The sequence below is a fragment of the Nicrophorus vespilloides genome, unplaced genomic scaffold (genome assembly GCF_001412225.1).
Source record: "Nicrophorus vespilloides isolate i.1.1-1 unplaced genomic scaffold, Nicve_v1.0, whole genome shotgun sequence".
NCBI classification, from domain to species: Eukaryota; Metazoa; Arthropoda; class Insecta; order Coleoptera; family Silphidae; genus Nicrophorus; species Nicrophorus vespilloides.
The window spans coordinates 137,871-153,953 of record NW_017099374.1 but is presented as its reverse complement, the minus strand read 5'-3'; the positions used below and the strand labels follow the sequence as shown (position 1 = coordinate 153,953).

At 32.7% G+C, this 16,083-nt stretch overlaps 5 protein-coding genes across 6 annotated transcripts; 4 read left to right on the top strand and 1 right to left on the bottom strand.

The window, feature by feature from the left end:
* The first annotated feature begins 2,417 nt into the window (after window positions 1-2,417).
* LOC108564402 (40S ribosomal protein S11) lies at window positions 2,418-4,007 on the top strand. 2 transcript variants are annotated; one of them, XM_017923436.1, is made up of 4 exons: window positions 2,418-2,494; window positions 2,793-2,918; window positions 3,565-3,770; window positions 3,851-4,007. In XM_017923436.1, the coding sequence occupies exons 1-4, from the start codon at window positions 2,483-2,485 to the stop codon at window positions 3,972-3,974; spliced, it is 468 nt and encodes a 155-aa protein (XP_017778925.1). In that variant the 5' UTR covers window positions 2,418-2,482; the 3' UTR covers window positions 3,975-4,007. The 2 variants fall into 2 exon arrangements, with proteins under 2 accessions (XP_017778925.1, XP_017778926.1); XM_017923437.1 differs by lacking the exon at window positions 2,793-2,918 and adding an exon at window positions 2,967-3,083 and having other exon boundaries at window positions 2,425-2,494.
* A 786-nt stretch (window positions 4,008-4,793) lies between these two features.
* On the top strand, window positions 4,794-8,305 carry LOC108564414 (transmembrane protein 214). Its single transcript, XM_017923459.1, has 10 exons — window positions 4,794-5,074; window positions 5,134-5,318; window positions 5,380-5,550; window positions 5,681-5,984; window positions 6,045-6,473; window positions 6,532-6,674; window positions 7,400-7,529; window positions 7,585-7,838; window positions 7,897-8,015; window positions 8,070-8,305. The coding sequence occupies exons 1-10, from the start codon at window positions 4,942-4,944 to the stop codon at window positions 8,188-8,190; spliced, it is 1,989 nt and encodes a 662-aa protein (XP_017778948.1). The 5' UTR covers window positions 4,794-4,941; the 3' UTR covers window positions 8,191-8,305.
* Window positions 8,306-8,746: 441 nt separating this feature from the next.
* LOC108564410 (putative deoxyribonuclease TATDN1) lies at window positions 8,747-10,008 on the bottom strand. Its single transcript, XM_017923451.1, has 6 exons — window positions 9,918-10,008; window positions 9,643-9,822; window positions 9,409-9,589; window positions 9,159-9,356; window positions 8,897-9,106; window positions 8,747-8,843 (listed from the first exon to the last, which is right to left on the bottom strand). The coding sequence occupies exons 1-6, from the start codon at window positions 9,940-9,942 to the stop codon at window positions 8,747-8,749; spliced, it is 891 nt and encodes a 296-aa protein (XP_017778940.1). The 5' UTR covers window positions 9,943-10,008.
* A 22-nt stretch (window positions 10,009-10,030) lies between these two features.
* Window positions 10,031-11,606, top strand: LOC108564409 (glycosaminoglycan xylosylkinase homolog). Its single transcript, XM_017923450.1, has 4 exons — window positions 10,031-10,456; window positions 10,509-10,933; window positions 10,991-11,191; window positions 11,382-11,606. The coding sequence occupies exons 1-4, from the start codon at window positions 10,040-10,042 to the stop codon at window positions 11,581-11,583; spliced, it is 1,245 nt and encodes a 414-aa protein (XP_017778939.1). The 5' UTR covers window positions 10,031-10,039; the 3' UTR covers window positions 11,584-11,606.
* Window positions 11,607-11,719: 113 nt separating this feature from the next.
* Window positions 11,720-15,514, top strand: LOC108564408 (ATP-dependent RNA helicase DHX36-like). Its single transcript, XM_017923449.1, has 8 exons — window positions 11,720-12,768; window positions 12,825-13,038; window positions 13,098-13,818; window positions 13,868-14,512; window positions 14,577-14,766; window positions 14,826-15,015; window positions 15,073-15,167; window positions 15,223-15,514. The coding sequence occupies exons 1-8, from the start codon at window positions 11,732-11,734 to the stop codon at window positions 15,389-15,391; spliced, it is 3,261 nt and encodes a 1,086-aa protein (XP_017778938.1). The 5' UTR covers window positions 11,720-11,731; the 3' UTR covers window positions 15,392-15,514.
* Window positions 15,515-16,083: the final 569 nt, after the last annotated feature.

Genomic DNA, 16,083 nt, shown 5'->3' with positions numbered 1-16,083 from the left:
AAACCAAAGTCCATCTTATCAGCGTTTCTTGCCAGTGTTAAGCTAATGAAGCAAAATATTGGACGGGGCTAATTTTCCCAGTTCCCCAATTTGTCACAGACAAACTGCCAGGAAGACGACGTTTCAACAACATATGTTCAACATTTAAATGCCCTCTATTCAGATTTTAAAAGTAGGTTTGAACTTAAGGTTCAGTTTAAAAACGGATATCAGCAATTCTGGCTGCAAAACAACATACCCGTTCCGTTACTTATCCCGTATTATGGAATATAGCGAGGAAATTTTTAATTTTCTTTCCATCGTCATACCTAGTGGAAAGGGGGTTCAGCGCTGTTATCAATCTCCTAACGAAAAAAAGAAACAGACTGGACATCATTAGTCCAGGACAGCGGTTGCCAAAGTGGTGGTCCGCGGACCACTAGTGGTCCGCGAGAAAATTTCGCTGGTCCGCAGAAAAATGTGGAATATACTTACGTTATGTTTTAAGATGCATTAAAACATGATACAATTCATAACAATACGTGACAAGTTATAAAAACTTCTGTCGTATACTGTACACACTGGCCATTTTTTTTTTAAATATATTTAACATTTAAAAAATCCTATTAGTGGTCCGCGGGATTTAAATTATGAATTAACTGGTCCGTGAGGTCAAAAAGTTTGGCAACCGCTGGTCCAGGAGATTTTAGATTAAACCTTACAAAATTGATGCCAAATGTAGATCCTTCTCACTAAAAACACTTACTTATTGCTTAGTTTATTTTATGTTACCTATATTTTATATAATAGATAAAACATTTTATTTTGAGTAGTTTTAATTTAAATTCTATTAATAAATGTATAAAACTTAACATGTGTTTTTACTTTAAGTTTTTAACACTAAACTTCACTACAGTTAGAAATTTACAAGAAAATCAATATCAGGTAAGTAGGGAGTCCACCCAAAACCGAAAAACATGACAATGTGTCTACGACACAAACAAGTTTGGGAACCTTTGTTGTAGATTATAAAGAATTTTATTAAATTGTATAATGTGCAAGTGCAAAAACTGATAAAAATTAAAGAATTTTATTATATTTCCCGACGATGTATTGGTACAACGAATAAAAAATACCGAGACCATTTTAATGTTCCAACAGCTCCCAGTACAAACATGGTTAGAAACTTAATCAACAGTTTTTAGGAACGGGGTGCAGTATGTGATCATCAACGATAAAATGTTCATCGTACTGTTCGCAATGAAGAAGTTGTGCTGTAGGACAGTGTCGACGTGCTACTCAGTTGGGCATCTCGAGAACATCGCTAAAAAGAATATTAAAACTTGATTTGAAGATGTTTCCATCCAAATTCAATTGCTAACATGAGATTCAGAACAATGCCTTAGATATGCCAATAAATTTGGTGAGCGAATATTTCGAAAAATTCAGATTTTGCTTTTCATCGCCGTTCTCCCGATTTAACGGTTTACTAAAAAAATCACAAAGAATAAACCTTTAATAAAATATTCGTAAAGAAATACAGTCATTACTTGTTAACAAGAAAATGAAGGTCATTTAAATAATATTATTTTCCACACCTATATCAAAAAAAATCTAATAAACTATACTTTCATCTAAAAAAAATACAATTACAAAAGTTATATGTATTTTACATCATTCAATTGAAGTTCGCCCACCCTGTACAAATGACTGTAGGTCTTCCCCGTCTTCCCGCTCTAATAATCATTATATTTTTATTTAACTGTAGTGTTATATATATTTTCATATTCATTTAACATAATATATTGCATTCTTATTTTGTTTTTGATTAGATAATATTAAAATAATTAATAATTGATGATTTAAAATAATTAATGAATATTTCCATTTAATAAAAATAGCTAAATTCCTTTTTATAAAGAAGCATATTTCCACCCCTCAACTCGGGTGGAATCGTTGTACCACGTTGTACTATGTATCATGGGCTGTTTACCCTCTAAAACCTCTCCCCTTCTTTATCAGCATCCTGGACCAATATTTACATGTATTTCCTAATAGGTGTAACTTTATGTAATTTATGTATGAACAAATGTATGAAATTAAGATGTTTTAAATTAAATAATTGAGATTAATGTACTTTTATTCTAATTGTTTATTATACCCTCAAGTAATACATATATTTTAAAGATTTTAATTTTCTCTGTTGTCATTGAACCATATTATTTAGTATAGGCAACCAATGAAACAATAAATTCCAAATTTCTAAATTTGTATTATTTTAAATAATTGCAAGTACATTCCAATACTGTTCCACAAAATATTTAGTTATAAATGAAATAAAATTAATATTTATTAAAATTACGCTTTTAAATTGCAAAGAGAGGGCGTTCTCTTTGAATGTCCCGCTTGAAATTTCCCACTATGCTTTGCGATCAGTACATCCTTGTCCGCTCTCACTCTTTAGTAGTTTTCTCTTTTACGTTTTCCTTTCCACATTGTCAAGATGGCTGATCAAGTAAGTAAAATAAATAACGAAGTGTTTTTATCCGTTTTTTGCGAAAATATAGCAAATTAATACACAAGATCAACGTAGAATCTTTAGAGGCAACGTACAGATTGATATTCGACAATTTTACAACGTTTAAAAGCCGTTGTTTACATCTAAACAGCAAGTGATGGTGCCGTGACAACTTTTGCACGTGTTCCACACAAATTCAACGTTCACCATTTACAGAGTTTCTATATTTTGTTGGTTCGAATATGTGAAAAACTAAGGATTTGTAAATCTAAACGAATATTGTGTCATTTTGCAGAATGAGAGATCATTCCAACGCCAACCAACGGTGTTTTTGAACCGCAAGAAAAGTTTGCCCTGCAAGCGACGCAAGTCTCTTCGCTATCACCGAGAAGTCGGTCTTGGCTTCAAAACACCCAGGGAGGTTAGTCTCCAATTGTTTTACTAATTGTCTTTTTTTTTCTTCGTCCAGACCGAGAGGGCTTTCCAAAAGCAAAGCACTGTATTCTTAAATAGTAAGACCCTTGCCAAGAAGAGGGCCCTGAGGCATCACCGTAATGTTGGGTTAGGTTTCAAAACCCCAAAGGAGGTATGTACGCATTTCTGTAGTATTTGGTGCTGGGATCTTTGCAGGTGCTCTGGAATTTGTGTGATAAAATATTAAGTCATCTAATACAGGAAAAAGGTTATGGTTTAGCTTTTTGCTTGTAGATATTAGCATGCTTATGTATATTTTCTTCATAAAATCTCTAGTATTTGTTGTATATTTATTTTTATATCTTTAAATAAAATCAGTTTAGTATTTGTATATATTTAATCATATATAGCAGTGTTTCTCAAACTTTGGTCTGGGACCCCTTTTCTTACTTAACAATTTAAAGGGGACCCACCAAAGAATGGGTTTATGTAAAAAACATACTGTCTCATATCATCATTTTTTCTGCAACATCCATTTTGAGAATCACTGATATATAGTATTAATAACAGTTCAGTCATTCAATTGTTTGCTAACATTAAATGTTGAATATCCAATTAATCCTTGTTTCTAAATTTAATTTACTTCTGTTTAGGCTATTGATGGAACCTACATTGACAAGAAATGCCCATTCACCGGCAACGTTTCCATCCGTGGTCGCATCTTAACCGGTGTCGTCCAAAAAATGAAGATGCAACGTACCATTGTTATCAGGCGTGATTACCTTCATTACGTCAAGAAGTACAACCGTTTCGAAAAGAGACATCGCAACATGTCCGTGCATCTCTCCCCTTGCTTCAGGTAATATACATTGTTATTAACATTGAATAATACATGTTATATAATGTAGTATCAATATTAATGAGTTTATTTCTTTGTAGGGATGTTGAAAACGGTGATGTTGTCACAATTGGTGAGTGCAGGCCACTGTCCAAAACTGTTAGGTTTAACGTACTCAAAGTGACCAAGGGAGCTGGTTCCAAGAAGAGCTTCAAGAAATTCTAATATGACTTTTCAATAAAAAACTATTATAATTAATATATTTTGCTTCTTTCATTGTCCCACTACATAAAATCAGTTGCTTATAAATTTAGTTATTATTTATTGACAGTTTCGAAAAAACTTCAGCAATTATGTTAATTGAATATAATAATTTAGAAAGGTATCCAAATCCGCATTTTTGTTATTGTCTGGGAAGCTAAAACGTCAAGTATTGTTTGATTTAAATTTTTACGTCAACAAAATTATTCTAAGTTAAAATCTAGTCTCATGGTATTAGTACTATCATTAGATAGAAAAACTGTAAGCAATGTAACCTGTAATTATACAACTTGTTAAACAGCTAATACAAATTACAAAATAAGTATCAATTTTGCCTGTATCACAAAAATTGATAGGAAAGGTCGTTGGTTTGATCCTCAGCAACCAACGAAATTCTTGTGAATGGTTTCAGCAGTGAATCATTTAAAAGTTATGCAAGTTTAAATGATCAAGTTGACATGAATTATTTATGTCAATATAAATTTTGTTACAACCTACTTTTCAATTACCGTACTTAAAGTTTTCGAAGATAAGTTTCAAATAACTAATTTAAATTAAAATAATCTTCTTAGAAGACACTTTTATAAGCAGCCTAAAAATTGTAAAAGAATTGTTTTGAAAGGAAATAATTGAATGGGTTTACTGGATGATTGGCTACGGTAAAATTAAAAATAAAAACAATTTAAAGAAAGTTCTCTCGTTGGAGGTTTCCTATTGGCTAATGATGTATTGCCAACGCAGACAAACAAAAAGTGAAGGTAGAATAACCAGAACGCGATTGGATGAAACAGTAGGTTTTTGGTGACTTGGCTCCTCTGTTGTTTGACAATTTGTAAGCGTGTCATCTGAGTATTACTTAGTATTAATCCAATAATAGAAGTTACTCCAATTCTGATTCGATTTTGAATTAAAAGAAGGAAAATCAGCAATAATGTCTGGACAGTGGGAAGTTGTTGGTAAGAAGAAGGACAAATCCAATAAGAATAATGGCAGCAATAGCAACAAATCCAATAAGGAGAGTAACAATAGGCAGATGATGAAAGATATTAAAGTGGAAGAAGTCTGTAAGTACATTAAGATCATGTCTAATAACACAAAATATTAATTATATATCTATCCCTAGTACCCATGTCCAAATTGAATAAACTGTATGGTCAAGGAAAAAGCAATAAGGAGAACCAGAAGCCTCAGGCACCGAAACAAAAACCAGTGGAGAATGGTGCTGCAAAGAAGAAGAAGCCTGATAATAAACCTCAGCAACCCCCAAAACCAAAGCCTGCTAAGTCTATAGAGGGTGCTTTAAGTGCTGTAAGTTTGTTGCAATATGTCAATGCCTTCAACAATTCTAATATATTTGTTCTAATTTTAGTTAAATGCTGATGAATTTAGAGATGTATTTGAAAATAACAAAGCTCTCTTCCCAGATACACCAATTGTCTGGTTGAAAGAGATGGCTCAATTTTTGAACAAACGAGTAGTGCCTATGGATAATCATGATCCTACATTTAGCAATAAAATGGAACTTTATCCCTTGTCAGTGGTAAGACATTATTAATTATCATAAATATTTTTAATTTAAAAAAATAATATTATAATTGCACAAACTTTCTATATTGTTGTACTTTCACTTTATGAGTATTTTCTAATTATATTTTCATTTTATTCAACAGATGCCAAATGCACTGAGATCTATAATTGAAAAGGCTGTGAATGAAAGTAATCCAAGCAATGTAAATCTATTTTTTGATATTAGTTTAACCACAATGGCAACAGAAATGAACAAGGATGCACCAGTATTGGGTCACAAATTTTTTCTACAATATATTGCAACAAAGGATCCTAAAATGCTTTTAAACAAATTGAATGCATACAATACACTTAAAAACTCATACCAGAACAGACAGAATATTGGTTTGTCCATCTTGTGGGCTCTTGGTCAAGCTGGTCTTAAAGACTTCAGTGTTGGACTTAAAGGTGATTTTATTTAGTCCCTTGTAAACATTAATATAATGTTTTTTTTTTTAAATTTATTAGTATTCCATGAAGTCATGTATCCACTTATGGAAATGAAGAACTATTCAAAATATGTTACAAAATACTTGATAAATTTGATAAACCGTCCGGTCGAAGGAAGCTCGTTGCAAAAGGATCAATATTTAAATATACTGGATGTAATCCACGGATCAAAGAAGAATGTGCCAAGTGAATTAGTTAAGGAACTCAATGAATCTGCATCTAAATTGAACGATCTTCTCTTATTGAGCGTCAAAGGCGATAAATATCATACTTTGGTTGAACCGATCCTCAAGAAATTAGGAACGACCACCGAGAATCAATCTTATTCGAATCAATTGTGCGAAATTTTAGTTGCTTTAATGGAGCGTGACCAAACTAGCTTAAATTCTTGGAGCAAACTTTATTCTAAGAATTTGGTAGCCAGCGCTTCATTACTAGAACATATCGGTAGATTTTACATTACAAATTAATGAAAAACTGTATTACTTATATATTTATTATGTAGATACGAATTGGAAGCCGTTCTCTAAGAACGTCGATCTCAAGAGCCTTAAGAACGCGATGGTTTCTTTCTCTGCTGAGAACGAAGAAATGCTAACCAAGAAACGCAAAGATGCTGGATTATTGAAAGCAGATGAATACGTACAGGTAAGAATTTTTTATTATTAATTATTGTTAATTTTATTAGCTTATACATTTGAAAATTTATTTAATGTTATTGCATTGGTTATAATTGAAATTAATATTATGAATATCTGCTTCGTTGAGAATTTTACAATTCTTATTAGATTGCGGAAATCCGCTTGATATGATGAGCTACAAATTATAAATATAGGCAACTTAGAATGCACAATTCACAGCTGTTTCCGTTGATGCCATTATGATATGTATTAAATGAACCTTGACCAAATGTTTATATCCTGAATGTTTAGTTAGCTACCCTTATCTATTTATTATCATGGGGTCAAATAACAACATTGTATTTTTGATACTGTATTATGTTTTTCTTAAAATGTCGTTAATGTTTGAAAATATTCCAACGAGCTCCAATAGCGCGCGCATACTCCTACTTTATCGATCTTTATACAGGAAACATACGGCAACGTTTCACTATTAATTTGTGGATCAGCAAAAGTGGTGTCCTGAATACTACAGACAATATTTTTCGTTGACGATTTTATTTGTAAAACGAATCGAAATATGGCAAAATCGGTAAGGCTATGTTTTCCAATATTGCTATATTTGTGTAGTAAATTCTCGTCGAAACAAAAGAGCGCATAGTGCTCTGACATTTATGTCTTTAATTTTTTTAATAACTAACTGTCTTTTATTGCCTTTACAATTTCCTAATTTAAATGCCTGAATCTTTGCAGAAAATCAGCAAAAAAATGGTGAACAAGAAGAAGGACTCAACCAGCTTCCTGAGGAAGAGTTCTGTGGTGCTCACAATCCTTTTATGCATTGCTGTTACTCTGGATCTGAAACAGCAAGGAAGTTGGGAAAGTAAGTGGAAAATGGCTCCTATTGGAATCAATTGGATTATGTATGTAAATTTCAGAAACAGCAATTGGTAAAGCTCTGAATAAGACTGGAGTGGCTGATTGCACAAATATGGTGCTATTCAGGGCAAAGGAGTGTACTGTTTGGATGCATCGTCATATTGAAGAGCAATTCCCAGGTGTAACTGAAGCTACTGTTGAATTTACAACACCATACATAGAGTTGGGTCGTGACCTGCTAATCCTTTTCAACAAATTCTATTTAAATCAAGTTGAGAATTTTAAGGCTCGCATACCAACCTTATTAGCACAAGTAAGAATTATATATAATTCATTGTACAGTTATTTTATATAAATTTTAACATTTGCAGATTGACAAATATTGTCCAGGTTCTATTGACCAGGTTGTTTCAACTGCAAACAATGCTTTCAAAGTAGTATGTGACCATTATGAAAACGTCAAAGCTTATTTGCTCAAGGATGTATTTGTGTAAGTTAATTTTCTTTATAATTGGACTTTTTTTATATCTTTTATGTATTGTAGCGGTAAAATGGCTCCAGAGAGAATGCAGAAAGTCCTTCATGATAACTTCATTTACAGTGTGGAGAAAATGCAGGAATATTACCAGTGGGTCTACCAAAAAATCATGACTGCCATTAAATGATTCGCTCGCACTTATTAGGTTTATTTAATTCTATCATTATTTTATATTAATATATTTTTTAATTGATTCCCCTTCCCCCAGCTATGTGACTATTAATATACAGTTTTTCTACTTTCTTTTATTGTATAGATGTTGAGGAAAGTTAATGTTCTTACATCAGTTGAACTGCATGTGAGAGGATTTGTTAATCATTCCAGATGTTTATATTCCATATAAAAAAAACAATATTATAATTTTCCAATTCATAATGCATTTGCAAAGATGGTATTTAAGTTTGTTATTATTTTATTTAATGAAAATAAAAAAAAAGGTGTTTTCAAAATGCTTGCCTCTTTATTTCGCATGAATAACCTTTGTGTTTAAGGTTCACATTGATTGTAATAAGTAAGATTGTTGCTATACTAATCATTCCTTGGTAACAATTTATTTATAAAGTGAATAGTCTGGATTTTTTGTGATAAATTTAAATACTAGGAAGATAAGTACAAATAGAATACAATGAAACGGAAATACGAAGTAAGTTTTTTATTAATAGAAAAAGTCTTACAACTTGAGTTTATTTAAAAAATAATTTATTGGTGTTTTCTAAAATTTGATCAGCCAATTCTTGGCTATCAACCTTCTTCACAGCTGCAATAACATTGAGCACTTGACTAGAATAGAAATTATTACAATTATTGTTCAAAAATGAAAAATCATTTCTTACGTTATATTTGCGGGCTCATTTCTACTTTTAACCATAGCGTCCTCTCTCCACTTTTCTTTCTTAACGCTAACCATTTGAGAATCTTTTGGAATGAGCTGATATCCAGCATGACTAGGTCTGATCTCGCACCAAGGGCAATCAGTTTCAATCATGATTTTGTTAATTGGCAATTGTTCTACTGTCTCCAAATTCTCCTTAGTTTTCAAGGAACTGCAATATAATCATTAAAAATAAATCATATTACAATTACTTACTCACATACCATCCATTTAAACCAATGTAATAGCCCAAATCAATAAATTTTTGAGCCTCTTCAAAAGTTCCATCAAAAGAATGAACAACTCCTCCATTTAATTGATGTTTACTTAATATTTCATACAGATCATTTGCAGCATTTCTACAGTGCAGAAATAGAGGTAATTTCAAATCCTTGCTGAGCTTCAACTGTAGCTCAAAGTACCTGTAAAGAATTATTCTCATAAAATGGAAATATGCTACAATGTTAATACAACTTTTTTTGAATATCTTTGGGACAGAACTGTATTCTATCATAGTCCAATCCACATTCACCAATTGCCACAACTTTATGATTTCCTTCAGCTATAGTTTTCAGTTCATTCAAATAAGTGTCTGGATTAGATTCAAACTCCATACATCTTGTTGGGTGACAACCCACAGTACAGAATAATCTCTCTGAAAATATATAAATAAATAAATATACTCTATACATAAAATAGATTTATTACCATCACTTTTAGCAACTTCAACTGCTTTATTGCTTTCCTCCACATTTCCACCAGTGATTATGATTTTGCTCAATCCAGCATCCCAAGATCTTTTCAATACATGACTTAAATCTTCCTGATGTTTTTTACTACCATTATAAATGCCAGAGTACATCAAATCAGTTAGATTTGCACCAATATCTAAATCAACCATTACAAAAATTTAAATATGTATAGGTGGGACAACCCCTAAGGATCCATGAACGAGCCGCCCCTGTTAAAGTATAATTTCTTACCTATATATTTCTTCATTTTAAGCATATGGCTTAGTAGTTAGTTCAGTTAAATTTAATGTAACCTATTTGTATCTTAACCTCAACAACTCAATTTTGTTAAGTTATTAAATCAAGATGCCAAAATGTTTAAGAAACGAAAAGTGCTTGGGGCTCTGGCTATATTCATTATAATATTCTTGATGACACTTTCTTATTTTATAAATGTCTTAAGTAGTGAAAATGAAGCTGGGAGAGCTCATCAAATATCTGGGTATGAAGCAAAGATATTAATGAAACTTTACAATCTACCCAAATACTACCACATCAAGCCAGAGTATTATGATAACATTACTGAAACGTTTGTAAAAAGTTTAAAGAGAAGTGAAAGAGATATGAAATCAGTTTGGCAGGATGTGAATGCAGCTGTTTCAAAGCAGGGACTTTTCAAGATAGCAAATACATATCTAGGTGATGCATTGCACGCATTGCAAGCTGGGAGAATCATCAAGGCTGATTTAGACAAACGGGGAACACAACTCAAGTTGTTGTTGACATTAGAGGTAATTATTTTTTATAATAAATGTTCTTTTGATTAAATCATTCTAATTTTAGGGTGGAGCAACAGTTATTTTCAAACCAAAATGGTATTTTAAAGAGAAGGTAATACAAGGACCAGTGTATGCTGGAAAGGATCGACATGTCTCTGAGATATTGGCTTTTTATTTATCAGCAGTGCTGAACAAACCTTTTGTACCAATATCTGTGCAGAGGCAAATCAATCTTAATACTGAAATTGTCCCAGTAGCTACAGAACAGTTGCTCCAAACAAAGTTTATAAAGAAAAATTTAACATGCATTTATGGTAAATGCTTCTATTGTAAAAAGGAAGATCCTATTTGTGCTGATCTAAGTGGGAATTTAGTTGGAACTGTGATATTAAATTTAGATGTTAATTTAAAGAACAACAGATCCCCTTGGCAGAGGACCTATAAAAACAATAAAAAAGCTTTATGGGAAATCAAAGATGATTATTGCAAGTAAGTTTAACATTTTAAATAATTTACACATGCAATTTCCATTATTTAATTTTGTAGGAGTTTAAATGGTAAAATCTCCAAAAAGAGATTGTATGATTTAGTGGATACTGCAATATTTGATTTCCTTATACAAAATGGTGATAGGCATCATTATGAGACCCTGGATGATCGCGTAGTGTGGATCGATAATGGCAAAGGACTGGGCAATCCTAATATTCACCATATCGATATTTTGGCTCCCCTTTATCAATGCTGCATGTAAGTACTCTATTCAAATTATCTAGTATTTATAAATTTATGTTTACTATTAATCATAATTTATATGCTTTTAATTTGAAAGATTTTGCTTGTGATCAAGTTAAAGGTGTCCACGTTTATTAAGAATTTAGTTCTTTTTACCTGAGTTATTGATTATAATAGTTTAATGAATATTATATTTTAATTTCAGGTTGAGAGCTGATACATGGACAAGATTACAAGCATTAGCAGGAGGGATGCTTTCGGAAAAAATAAGAAAAATGCCGGATCTAGAGGAAATAATTTGGACTCAACATTTCGCAGCGATGGATCAAAGGTTGTTAATAATATTTGCAACTGTTGAATTTTGCAAGAACAAAAATAAAGAAAACCACGGAAACCAAGGTTTCTAGCTCGACGGGTTGAATAAAGAAAACTGAACGTTAATTGGGTTGCCTGTGTGGCCGTATAATCATTCCTAACATAACCTCTAAAAGTAATCGTGCGAATAATATTTAACCGTGACGAAAAAACATTTGAAGCTAAGAGAAAAAAATCAAAATGCTACGAAATACGTTTTTTGCGCGTAGCAAAAACATGCCATCCTTGGATAGAGCTTTGTTCAAACTCGTGTATCCAGCACGCTGTTCCATTGTTAATACTAAGAAGAACTGTTCGCAAATCCAATTGGAGCCTACAAAGTTAAAGATGAATTACAAGAAGATAGAGAACAGCAGAATCCACCAGAATTTGGCGCTTATGACTCCACGAAATGTTTTAGATCAGAATGGCTTGTATGCAAATTTGTTAAGTTTGAATGACATTGTCATGAGGCATTCAAATTTATACCAACAAAGGTATTATTCATCAGATAGTACGATACAAACAATAGAGGCAATACATAGAATTACTAATAATGAAAAGAAGAGAGGTCGTAAGAAAAAAGCTGTTGTTGAAATGCCATCTCAAACTTCTGAGGTACCACAGCAGTTGAATTACGAAGATTTAAAACCTACAGAATTAATTGAGCTGCATAAGATGTTCCCTTTCTCCAAAGCTATATTAAATAATGTATATCAGGTTGTTGCTCAGGAGATGAAAGATAAATCTTTTATAGTAAATCCTTCTTATACATTCAAAAACAATGGAAATTATGCACCTTCTTCTTGGGAATGCACCTATCATTTAAAGTGGCCTGAGAACCTGTATTTTGTTAGTAGTGGTTCTACAAAGCAGGAGGCATCTACAAAGGCATCTTTATTAGCTCTGAAATATTTGAATAAATATGATCATATCACTAATGATAAACAACCAAAGCTGGTGAGTAGAGAAACAGAGAAGAAACTTAAGCAAAGTTTGGAACCACTAAAAATTAAACCAAATATCATTAATGATATGAATTACATTGTGCAATGTTATAACAATGAATTGGTGCCATTGTTAAAGACCACTTTAGAAGATGATGTAAATAACAATACATGTGATAATGGTAGTGTTGAGGTGAATTGGCCACAGAGGGGAAGGTCAAGGCAGATGTACAGAGGCATGTCTCATTACATGGCCAAAGAACCTGTAAAATTGCCTATAGGAGATTATAAGTAAGTATTAATCTTCTAAATTATTTCTAAAACTGAATATGTATTATTGTTTTCAGAGATATAATTATAGACTCTATAAGAAATAATCAAGTTGTGATAGTTAAAGGTGAGCCTGGTTGCGGTAAGAGCACCAGAGTACCTCAGTATGTGCTGCAGGGATGGGCGCAAGAGGCTTCCGAGGATAAGGATTGTAGAATCGTTGTTACGCAGCCCAGAAGGATTGCGGCTATTTCATTAGCAGAGCGAGTCGCGAACGAACGTGAAGAAACTGTATATACAAATATTTCAAATCAATCTATTAAATATTTGAATTAAATTAATTGTTTCAGGTTGGTTCGACAGTTGGTTACCAAGTACGACTGAAATCGAATTTTAATAGGCAAACTGGTCATATTTTATATTGCACTACTGGTATTTTATTAAGACGATTGCAGTCGGATCCGAGATTATCCGATTGCAGTCACATAATATTAGATGAAGCGCACGAAAGGGACGTCAATACTGATCTATTGATGAACTTGCTGAAAAGGGCACTGGAAATTAATCCGGATTTGAAATTGATTGTGATGAGCGCAACGATAGACGCCGAAGTATTTCAGCGTTACTTCAAAGAGGCTTCTATCGTACACGTACCCGGTTTTACACATCCAGTGAAGGTGAATTTCCTGGATAAGACGAAAAACATGGAGAAGACTATGAAGATGTGCGAAGGGAATCATCCTACAGTTGTGCACGAGGATGTCGTTAAATTAATTAATTTTATACACACGAAACGCGACGAAGGAGCGATTCTGTGCTTCCTTCCTGGTTGGGACGACATTTCGAAAGTGCGCAAATTGTTGCCGCAGAACTCACAGGATATGATGGTCCTGTGTTTGCATTCGCGTCTCCAGGATTCGGAACAAAGGTTGATCTTTTCCAAATCACCTCCTGGTGTTCGAAAGGTGATTTTAGCAACAAATATAGCGGAGACCTCAGTCACAGTCGACGATGTGGTTTACGTAATTGACACTGGCATACAGAAGGAGAAGCGATTCGATGTCGAGAAAGGTATTAAGACAATAAGTTTAAATATATTTACTCTATCAACTATTTCCAGGAATTGCTTGCATTGATAATCATTGGATATCAAAGGCGAGCATGGCGCAACGGAAGGGACGCGCCGGTCGAGTGAAACCGGGCGAAAGTTTCCATTTATATCCTAAATCGAAATATAATGAGTTCATCGACTATTCATTGCCAGAAATCCTGCGCACCTCGCTCACCAAAATTGTGCTGGATGGAAAAGTCTTCAGCAACAACATGATTGCTACTGAGTTCTTGAGCGAACTGCTCAGTCCTCCAGAAGAATCCGCTGTGCTTAAAGCTGTTGATGAACTGAAGGAGTTGGAGTTGCTCGATGATAACGAATGCCTTACGCCGCTCGGTAGAGTTTTGAGCGACTTTCAATTGGAACCTAATCTTGGGAAGGCGTTGGTCAATTCTGTTATCTTCAAATGCGTAACTCCAATTGTGGATGTAGTCACCTTATACTCAGCCGAATCAGAGTTATTCACGACTGGTATGGTTGACAAAACTAGTGTCAACAAATGTAAGCGTGAATTCTCGAAGACTAGCGATCATTGGGCCATGTTAGCAATATTTGAAAAGTGGTTGGAATATATGGAAGATGGAGACCAGTACTTGGCAAAACGATTTTGCAATTTAAATAATTTAGTTGAATATAAATTATTTACTATAGAAAGTAATATATATATATATATAATCATTGATGTTGGATAAAATTGATACAAATGTATTTGTTTTAGAACTACGCCAACTACATTTCGATTATTTGCGGAAAGGATTGTACAATAGTTTGGCGATAGCTGATGATAATTCCGATAACAATGAATTGGTAAAAGGCGTTTTACTTTCTGGTGTCGGAACTGTTCTTCAGCACAGAAATTTCGACGTGGTGAAAGGTCGTATGAAAAAAACTAATATTTTATTAACTAGGTAAGGAACGAAGTAATTGAACGAGTTCTGTCGATATTTAATGAAATTATTCATTTTAGGAACAATCATAAAGCAACTATTACCTCAGATAGTGTAAATTTTAAACGTACAAATTATCCTACGAATTATTTATTATACATAAATGAAACCAGATCAAACATTCGAAGGATTACAGTTGTTCGTGAAACTAGTCTAATTTCCCCCCTTTCAGTATTATTATTTAAAACCAATAAATTATTGATGGAAGAGGTAGAATTATCTCGTATAAACAACAAACTTTAATAATCATGAATATTATTTTTGTAGATTCCAAATGAGAAGTACTCTAAAGATATATTATCCCAGGACCAAGTGATGGTTAAGTTGGCAAATACCAAGTTAGAATTTGTCTGTGATAGAAGGTACAGTATAACAGTTTATTATTAAATAAGAAATATCCATTTGATTATATTTTAGACAAGCCGATGTGTTGTTGCGATGCAAAAATGCATTGGACTCTGGTAAACAATATTACATCTATCAGTTAACTAAAGGTGGAGAAGTCGATGGCGGCTTGAACCAGATCTGGGATGAAATACTGTCCAAACTGAACGATATTTTGGCCAACTTTGCGGAAGATTGTTAATTTCTTTAGCTTCCTTTTGTTTGTATTACTTGCGAACTATTTTGATAGCTCGCACAGTTTAGAAAAATGTATTTATTTTTGTTATCATTTATTGTTTCTAAATATAGTGTGATCGTTTATAAATATTTTGTTTTCATTTTTCACATAAAAAAACCTTGAGAAAAGATAGTCCATACAGTTTACATAACAAAATGTGTTGATCGTATAATTCTGATCAACTGTTTGAACGTTTATATACTTCATATATTTTTTCAAAATATCACGAATTAAATCAATACGTACTTACCTCATCTATTCTTACTCAACCAGAACTACACACTTTACATTTTTAATTGTATAAATTCACATGTCTTGCATATTTATATTCATTCCTGGAACAGTTAAAATTTGCAGTGAATTTTATAGACGTCATAAACTTTGATTTATAAATTTGATGATACACTTTGTTAGTTTAAATACTTTATTGCAACTGTGTGGTCAATGACGTAAATTGTTTTATGAATAGTGATTATACATTAAATATGCACATTTTCAGTTGAACTGAAAACTGGCAACATAATACAATTGCAATGGACTATTGCTTTTTAGAATTTTTGATGATGAACATTCAATTCTCACTAGACACAAACATCACTGAAATCACTTTTCTCCAGCTCGAAAATATACACTAACAGCAATCAAATGCACGTGAC